Source organism: Theobroma cacao, chromosome 5 (assembly GCF_053813885.1).
Source record: "Theobroma cacao isolate CCN51 chromosome 5, ASM5381388v1, whole genome shotgun sequence".
NCBI classification, from domain to species: domain Eukaryota; kingdom Viridiplantae; phylum Streptophyta; class Magnoliopsida; order Malvales; family Malvaceae; genus Theobroma; species Theobroma cacao.
The window spans coordinates 11,061,239-11,070,654 of record NC_142643.1 but is presented as its reverse complement, the minus strand read 5'-3'; the positions used below and the strand labels follow the sequence as shown (position 1 = coordinate 11,070,654).

Below are 9,416 nucleotides of genomic sequence, written 5' to 3'. Positions count from 1 at the left end.
GTCTTCTCTTTCCTTCTACAATTGAATCAATTTCTTTGGCAAAGAAAGAAAAATAAGATCTATTCCCTCTTCACCTTATACTCTGCATTCTTCTCTAGTTTTTATCTTCCTTCCCCCCATGCCTTTCATTCTCTCTTTAGAGCAAGAACGTTCTTGATACGGGCAGAGCTGATATTATTCAATCGACTCGAGATTGTTAACCAACAGCAGGGATATGGCCAGTGCATAAATAAGTAGATGAGAGAATCTGAAATTGTCGACTTGGGACGAATATTCAAGGGAAGGGTTTCTACTTTTGTAGGAGAATAACTGTCTAGTGCAGTAAAAAATAATCTGTAAATTGTGGGCTTTTCCTCAAAGAAAGAATCTGACGTTTTGGTGGATAGGAATTGGGCAAGGTGTGAGATATCTCCGTATTGCCTTTTCTCATCTAGAATATTTTGGCAATACCTTGTTGTAGTTAATGTTGCAGCAATTTTGAAGCTGATTTTTAACTTTCACTCGAGTTGCCTCATGGGCTTTGCATATTCAGTTTCATGTACAAGAACGGGTAAAAGTGTTTGTTTATTTGTTTACGTAAAAGAGTCTCAGTTCTTTTCTTCAAAAACAAAGATGAAAACTCCATGTCAATTTTCTCAAATTTCAAATACCCATCACAATTGTAGTACAGCTTCTTGATTGCTTAGATTGGTTGTTGTGTGCTTTTGTTGAAGTTGAATTGATTTTGGATGCTTGGGTATAGTTCGTTTTGTTGATGAAATGGGTTTTGTATGACCAGAGCCGGTTTTAGGGTAAAAGGCATTGAAACAAGAGCGGTAAGTCTCAAATTTCTGTAAGTCTGGTAATTTTATAATAACAATATAATTAATTATATCAAACTATTTATTTATTTTTATATGTCTAATAAATATCTTTTTTTTTTGTCACTTTCACATATTTATCAAATTTCAACTATTTATCTCACTTCCTATTAAAAAATGTAAAAATAAAAATAATTAATAAAATTATATATTTTCTCACTTGGTTGATTATTCCTAATAAGTTTCGATTTTTTATCACTTTTCTAATTCTCAACTATTTCTCCTATTCCCAATCAAGATAATATGTATTTAATAATATTCAAAGGTATTTTTTTTCTATATATAAAACCAATTATTTTTTTTTTCAATTTATAATAGTCAATTACCAATTTTCTTTTCATTTGCTCTTTATTCCTTAACTTCAATTGAAAAAAACATCATTTTCTTAATTTCAATAAAAAAGTCTTATTTGAATATTTAATTTTAGACTTTTGAGATTATTGAGCCATCCCTATTGTTTTTAATTCAAACTAATTTGAATGTGTATTATTATTCATTTTCATAATTAATATTTTAACATCAATTGAAATTAATAACTTATTCTAGATCAACTTTAAACTCTAAGTTGATCTAGGAAGGAACCCGTTAATTAGATTGCCAAACTAATGAAGTTATTTTAATTTTTTAATCCCTAAACCAATAAATTTAAGACATGTGACTATATAAAAAAGAAAAAAAATAAAGTCTTAGTCAACAACATTTCTACCACATCATTTGCCACATGGTAGTGTAATAATCCAAAATGACATGTCAACGTTAAAATACGAATTGTCATTTTGATTAAAGGAAATTAGTGAATAATTATTAACATGATTTATTTAATTTAAAATAAAAATATAATAATTTAATTGAATAGTATAAAAAGATAACAACTTAATTAATTTTTTTATATAGTTTAGAAACTTGTTAGAGTATTTAATCTTAAAATTTGGACGAAATATGTAAAATATTTATAGATTTAATTTTAAAAAAATGAAAGGAAAAGGAAAAGAATTTGTATCGACCAAAGAATATGCTAAAAGTTGGTTCCAATTATTTTTAGTTAAGTAAATATATTCCCGAGTCGTGGCACGTATTCAAAGTGGGCCCTGCCCTTCGGTGAGGTGAAAAGGGAAGGGCCTTCACACCTCGAACAAAAGCCCAACAAGCGTCCAAAAACCAGTTAGAATAGCAGTGCCCAAATTTCGTCAGTTTTTAATTTTTGTTTGCTTTCTCTTCACAAAAGAAGCGCCAAGGAATATGGATCCAATTCCTCTCCATCGTATCTTCATCTAATCAATATCTCCCACACTTAGCTTATATTTGAAATACCACCAACTCTTCTCTTCTGCTCTCCTCTCCTTCCTCTCAATCTTTTCCAGTTAGGTTACTCTCTTTCGCTTCATTTTCTTCTGCTACTTCACTCACTATAATAATCTTTTATTTTTTATTTATTTATTTTTTTACTTTTAATGGAATCGGAATTCTTAATGTGATCGCAGGTGATCTTTTCAGAAGCTCCGACTTGATCCATTCAGGTAGTTGATCAATTTTCAGATTTCTTTTTTCTTTGTTTAATTGAAGTATTTTACTTTTAATTTCAATTGTGTGAATCGATTTTTGATTAGATTGTTTTCTTGCAATGTAATTACAACAAATATTAGCAGTTTATTTCTGTGAATGGAACTTTTTCCATATTTTTGTGGCATTTGTCGATAACTTAGACTGGTTTAGCTTTTCTTTGTCTTAAAAACCTTGTTACTAACTTATCGAGGAATTGAATTATCTTTCTTTTTTCTTATGGCATTTTGTCAATAATCTTGAAAAGTCGTTTTTTCCATACAACCCTAACTCAATTCAAAGTAGTGATTGCTTATCACGTTACAGGATTCTAATTGGTACAATAGGCATGAATCGGATTGCAATGGGGGCACGTCTTATGATAGTATCTGATCTTGATCATACAATGGTATGTTTTTAACTTGAATATTTGCTTTCGTTTTCAGAAAATGTCATGCCTGTGCTTGTGCTGCGGTTACTTAATTTGATATGATGATCTTCATTTTTGCAGGTTGATCACCATGATGCTGAGAACATGTCTTTGCTTAGGTTTAATGCACTGTGGGAGTCGAATTATCGTCATGACTCTCTTCTGGTTTTCTCCACTGGGAGGTCACCCACACTCTACAAACAGTTGAGGAAAGAGAAACCCATGTTGACTCCCGATATAACTATTATGTCAGTGGGAACTGAGATAACATATGGCAACTCAATGGTGCCGGATGATGGTTGGGTTGAAGTTCTGAATCAGAAATGGGATAGGAACATTGTCACTGATGAAACAAGCAAGTTTTCTGAGCTCACTCTTCAGGTATAGTTAATATATATCAGCAACTGCAACATTATATCTAAATCTTACTATTATTCTGTTGAGAGTGTCTTGAATGTATCTGGAATTATAGGACCTGGTCTTGACAAATGCAAGCATGTTGGATCATGCAGGCAGAAACGGAGCAGCGACCACACAAGGTCAGCTTCTATGTTGATAGGACTAAGGCCCAGACAGTGATGAAGGAGCTTTCAGAGTGTTTGGAAAAGCGAGGGGTAAGATTCAACTTACTACCAAGGATATGTTGCACCCAATCATGTACTTTTGCCAAGTAAATATACTTTGAAAGATATACATCAGATCACATCACATTTGTATTTATTTCTTCTTCATCTTGCTTGCTTAATTGTTGCATATTCATTGAATGTTAATATTATTTATCATTAACTTGTGTTTTATTCTGGGCCAGCTGGACATTAAAATAATTTATAGTGGAGGAATGGATTTGGATATATTACCACAAGGTGCAGGCAAAGGACAGGCTCTTGCATATTTACTAAAGAAGTTTAAGGCCGAGGGAAAACCACCTAGTAATACTCTTGTCTGTGGTGATTCTGGAAATGATGCTGAACTCTTCAGCATTCCAGAAGTGTATGGAGTCATGGTTGGTATTCTTCTGCTTTTTTAAATAATCCAGAGTTATTAGACCATCAGAAATTACAATAGTCTTTGTGGCTATTTCTGTTTCATTAATTCCCCAACCACCCCCCCCCCCCCCCCCCCCCCCCCCCCCCCGCTCCCCCGCCCCCCTCTGCAGGTTAGCAATGCCCAAGAAGAATTGTTGCAATGGCATGCTGAAAATGCAAAAGGTAACCCTAATATAATCCATGCAAAAGAAAGGTGTGCAGCTGGGATCATAGAAGCCATTGGACATTTTAACCTCGGTCCAAACGCTTCTCCAAGAGATGTTGCTGATTTTATCGAATGTAAGCTGGAAAATGTCAATCCTGGTCATGAAGTAGTGAGATTTTACTTGTTCTATGAGAGATGGAGGCGAGGGGAGATTGACAACTGTGAGGCATATATAGCAAGTCTAAAAGCTTCTTGTGTATGTTTACCGGCCTTTCTTTACTTTTAATGTTATGTTTTTGTCATGGTTGTTTTCAGTTCATCAGAATTTGGGCAACATCTTACATTCCTCTTACTATTAGGAAAGATGGAAGCAAAGACAATGACTATGTAACTATATCTGCATCTTCTGATCGATGAATTATTAATGTTTATTGGCCTAGAGGTGACAATTCAATGGTTTGGGTCAGGCCATTACAAGTCAAAGGAAATTCTAGTCATATTTGGGTTTGGGTTGTTTTGGGCTCGCATCATCTCAGATTTGGTTCATTTCGGATTTGTGTATTTTGGGTCCAGTTTAATTCAGGCTTGAATCATTTTGGGTTCAAGTTGTTCAAATTATTTGGTGTTCGAATTTTGGTCGTTCAGGTTTGAGTCATTTTGGGTTTGGTTCAATTTAGGTTTGGGTCATTTCGTGTTCAGGTTTGGCGGGTTTCGGTTGTTTACTTTTCTGGTCAAATCAGGTTGATTCAGGTTCTGGTTCGGCTCAGCTTTGCCAGCTCTAGCTATTGCTCTAACTTTCCTCCAGTTGTTTATTCTAGTTTGGTGCATCATTGGCTTCTATTTCTTGATCTAACTAGAATTCTTTACACATTTGAAATTTGATTTGTAAGACCTTTCATGATTTAAAATCCATCTCTGTACGGATTGAATCAGCTTTATGGTAGATAGGCATGCAAGTGAATCAGATGTTTAAAACATTCCATCATCGCATTTTTCTACATGATTTTAGACAGGGAATTCTTTATTGTCATTGTGTTTTCCATCATTATTATTTGTACAACATAACCCACCTACCCCATCCCAATACGCACAAAGCCAGGCCTCTGCGGGTAGGAAACGTTATGGTAGAGTAGGGTATGCATGCTAGGTAATTAGGAAAACAGATAGATAAAAGTGTACAGATTTGTTCTTCTGCAATATTATGTCTAAAACTTGATTTTTGGTAAGATGATACACGCAACTGAAGATTTGAATTTGTCAATGGGTGTGTGTCTACAATTTGGAGTGCATGCAATCAATTCTTGGACAAGTTTGTGGTTATAGATCTACCAAGCCCCTTTTGAATTTTAACAAATAATTGTACTGGTTTGTTTCTTGAATCAAACATATCTGCTAAGAAAACACTGGTTTCATTTTTCCTTTTACCTTTTCCTTTTATATGAATAAAATCTAATTTTGAGTCTTTGAAGCTTACTACTTAGTCATGCTTTAAATTTTTATTACTTTTCTTCAGGATCCAACTGCTGTATTTGTCTTTCCATCTGGTGTTGAGAGAACTCTTCATGAATGCATACACAGACTGAGAGGTTGCCATGGAGACCAAAAGGGTAAACAGTTCCGGGTCTGGGTGGATAGTGTGTTATCGACACCTACTGGCACAAGCACATGGCAAGTCAAGTTTGATAAGTGGGAGTTATCCGGTGAGAGTTTTTTCTTAATAAATTGGCTAAATCAGTTTGTCATTGTCTTTGCATTAGCAGACAGCTTTTCTTGCAAGCATGCTGATATTGTATGTTCAATTCAAAAACAAGTATTATGAACATGTGCTAGGATGCATGGTTTTTTTTAAGCATGTGCTCTACCTTGTATAGTTGGGAAGGTCCTGAGAGCAACTGATTTCTATCTTTATGTTCCTGTGACTACCCATGAGTTTCCACTTTTGTATTGACTTGCTAATTCTTGTAGGTGACGAGCGGTATAGTTGTGTGACCACCATTATACTAAATGCGAAGGTAAGAATTGTAAAATCTTAATATTTTAATTTGTCCCTGAAGATTGCTTAACATAATTATGTTCTAAGATTATTGCATTTTGGGTTTGCAGGGGTCCAGTGCTTCGGATGGGTATACTTGGGTGAACGTGCAGCAGAAGTGGTTAGAAGGATTTGAAAAGAAGGATGACTCAACCTGGTTTTTCTAGTATTCTGCAACATCTTGACTCCAGAGTCAGTATAAAGTTGTATTGAAATAAATGTATTCAAATTTTACTAATCTTTTTTTATACAACAATGGAGATGGCACTATGATGAGATAAACTGAGATACCGGGGCTTCTATATCTTCTTGGGTGTCTCTTGTTCTCTATCTTACTATGATACTATCCATGTTCTTGCAGTTTATAGTAAATGATTATATGAATTTAGGTTCGTTTTAATCATTTACTCAGTTATAATAAAATAGTACAATGTCAACTTTTACAATTTGATAAATAGTAACAAAATGCAAAATAATAATAATAATAATAAATAATCCAAAAATTTAGTTCGAGGAAGAAACAATCAATACGGAAACCAATTACAGTCCGGAAGAAAGAACAAGAGGGCCCACTTGCCGCTTTTCATCATGAGCTCTTATAGCACAAGCCCACTTAAGCAGTATTTCCATCTAAAAAAAAATAGCTAAAGGGCCCGACCGGGTTCGAAACCTTGACCTCTTGATCTGCAGCAAATAATTTCGTAAGTAATCGGTATGATATTTTTGGGTTTCACCCTCATGTAAAACTGATCTGGATCGGTTTGGTAAGTGAAATAACTTGATGAGAATTTTTTTATGTAAAATATTTTATAGGATAATTCAATATTTTTTTATTATTTATATAAATTGTTGAAAATATTTTTTATTATTTGAATTATCCTGTGAAAAATATTTTCATCATCAATATAGCTATGAAAATATCAATATTTATCAATTGTGCAAAATATTCAAAACTTAATTATCAACATTGAAAATATTATATAATAACAAAATAACTAAAAATATGCTCTCGAGTATTTGTCTCATTGCTTGGTGCATAATCTCCATGCCTAAAGAGTAGAGTTCGAATCCCTCCTCCCTCAATTATAAAAAAAAACCAAAATAACTAAAAACATACATGTAGTTCAAAATTAATAATCTTACATAACAACAACATTCCACATTAATAATTAATTATCTTACAAATATTTATCTTAAATAATAAAAACTACTATGAAAATATAATTAACCATCCAACAAATATTATCTTAAATAATAAATCATTTTTTTAGCACTCCAAAAAATGTCTTATGCTCCGAAAGGTGAAAAATGAGTGTTTTTCTCATGAATTCGTAAAATGTTTTACATCTATAATATATTTTTAATCTTTCAAACAAATATAAATCTTGAAAACTTTTTTTAAATTTATTTTATGTCAAAACAAGCAAACAACGTTTCACCTTGAAAGTAGAATTGTAAGATTAACATACGTAAACACCCATCGACACTAGTGAAATTCCTCTCATAGTTTTTTCCTTTCATTTTCTTGGTAATTGCTATGATAATCCATCATTAGGCATCCATTTAGTACGACAAGATACAATCATGATTAGAAGTTTACGATAGTCGATTGCAACTGAGCAACTGAGCAACTGATCACAACCATTAGTCAATTGGTTCGATTGGGGGGGCGGGGGGCGACTCATCCCCCTTGAAACTGATTGAGAAGCCAACCCCCACCCTTTTTTTTTTATTTGGGGGAAAAGGTGTTTAAAGGACTCCCCCCCCCGCCCCCAACATAAAATAGAAACCAACCGACCAACCCCCTCCCCCCTTAGTGGAATTCCCTCAATTTGCAATCTACACCTCCCCTAAACCCTAACTCTCCTTATTAGCTCACTTGGCTGTTGGCTTTGTGAAAATAGCAAGAGAGAGAAAATGATTCTATGGGATTAGAAAAAAAAAATGTTATGTTTGGTTGAGTATAATATGTTGTTTTTTGCTTGAAAAAATTAATATTAATGCAAATAAAAATAATTCCAAGGGATTAGAAAAAAAATGATATGTTTGGTTTTTAATTTTTTCTCAACCATAGATTATTTCAACCTTAGTTGATATTAAAAATTTCAAAGAGCTTAATGTTTAGAATTATTGTTTTACTAATCAATTAAATTAATTTGCAATAGGCTAGAATTAAACATTAAGAATTATGTTTGGGAATTATTGTTTGGATTTTCAATTAAAATGATTGGTAATGTGCTAGAATTATACATTAAGAATTATGTTTGGGAATTATGTTGAGAATTATTATTTGGATTTTCAATTAAAATGATTAGTAATATGTTAGAATTAAACATTAAGAATTATGTTTGGCAATTATGTTCATAATTATTGTTTGGATTTTCAATTAAAATGATTGGTAATATGCTAGAATTAAACATTAAAATTATGTTTGAGAATTAATGTTTAGAATTATTGTTTGGACTTTCAATTAAAATAATTGGCAATATGCTATAATTAAACAGTAAGAATTATGTTTGGGAATTATGGTGAGAATTATTGTTTGGATTTTAATATGCTAGAATTAAACATTAAAAATTATGTTTGGGAATTAATGTTTAGAATTATTGTTTGGACTTTCAATTAAAATGATTGGCAATATGCTAGAATTAAACATTAAGAGTAATGTTTGGAAATTAATGTTTAGAATTATTATTTGGATTTTCAATTAAAATTATTGGTAATATGCTAGAATTAATGATTGGAATTCATATTTGGGGTTTTTTTTTTTGTAGATGTCAACTAATAAGGAAACAAATTTGACAACTAGTGAGACACCAACACCAACATCAATACCATCAACATCTACACCTCATGTTACTACTAGTTCTACTGAAGCCAACAAAACATGTGAGGTAGTAAGCAAAATGCGGAAGCAAAGGGAACCACCTTAATCTACATCGATTGTGTGGGATTACTTCATCAAATTTGTTGATAAGAAAGGTCATAAGAAGGCTAAATGTTTCCATTGTGGTAAAGAATTGTGTGATGAAACAAAAAAAAATGGAACATCTTCATTGAATAATCATATTAAAGTTTGTCCGAAGTTGAAATTCGTTCGTGATAGTGATGAGAACAAGCAAATGGATTTAGTTTTTGCTTCAGGAGGAGACGGGTTGGGTAGTTGGAATTTTGATCAAGAGGCAACTAAGAGAAGTTTAGCTGAGATGATCATTTTAGATGAATTGCCTTTTAAGTTTATGGAAAATCAAGGATATAGGAAACACATAAACAAAGCATATCTTAGATTTCGTATACCGTCACGATGGACTGTTGCTAGGGAGTCTTATAAGGTTTATAATGATGAACCAAATCGGATGAGAAG

At 32.7% G+C, this 9,416-nt stretch overlaps 1 protein-coding gene across 2 annotated transcripts; it reads left to right on the top strand.

The window, feature by feature from the left end:
- Positions 1 to 2,025: 2,025 nt before the first annotated feature.
- On the top strand, positions 2,026 to 6,452 carry LOC18598461 (Sucrose-6F-phosphate phosphohydrolase family protein). Of its 2 annotated transcripts, none has more exons than XM_018122318.2 (10): positions 2,026 to 2,220; positions 2,342 to 2,377; positions 2,727 to 2,808; positions 2,911 to 3,210; positions 3,342 to 3,443; positions 3,638 to 3,832; positions 3,986 to 4,276; positions 5,534 to 5,720; positions 5,986 to 6,032; positions 6,124 to 6,452. In XM_018122318.2, exons 3-10 carry the CDS (start codon positions 2,749 to 2,751, stop codon positions 6,217 to 6,219), a joined length of 1,278 nt encoding a protein of 425 aa, XP_017977807.2. In that variant the 5' UTR covers positions 2,026 to 2,220; positions 2,342 to 2,377; positions 2,727 to 2,748; the 3' UTR covers positions 6,220 to 6,452. The 2 variants fall into 2 exon arrangements, with proteins under 2 accessions (XP_017977807.2, XP_017977808.2); XM_018122319.2 differs by having other exon boundaries at positions 2,026 to 2,225.
- The last annotated feature ends 2,964 nt before the right edge of the window (positions 6,453 to 9,416 follow it).

What these genes read in the sequence shown, in the direction of transcription:
- LOC18598461 (XM_018122318.2), top strand. Translation starts at nt 2,749, where the DNA reads ATGAATCGGATTGCAATGGGGGCACGTCTTATGATAGTATCTGATCTT. An exon ending in CTGATCTTGATCATACAATG is followed by an intron (nt 2,809 to 2,910) that starts GTATGTTTTTAA and finishes TCATTTTTGCAG; the next exon opens with GTTGATCACCATGATGCTGA. An exon ending in AGTGTTTGGAAAAGCGAGGG is followed by an intron (nt 3,444 to 3,637) that starts GTAAGATTCAAC and finishes ATTCTGGGCCAG; the next exon opens with CTGGACATTAAAATAATTTA.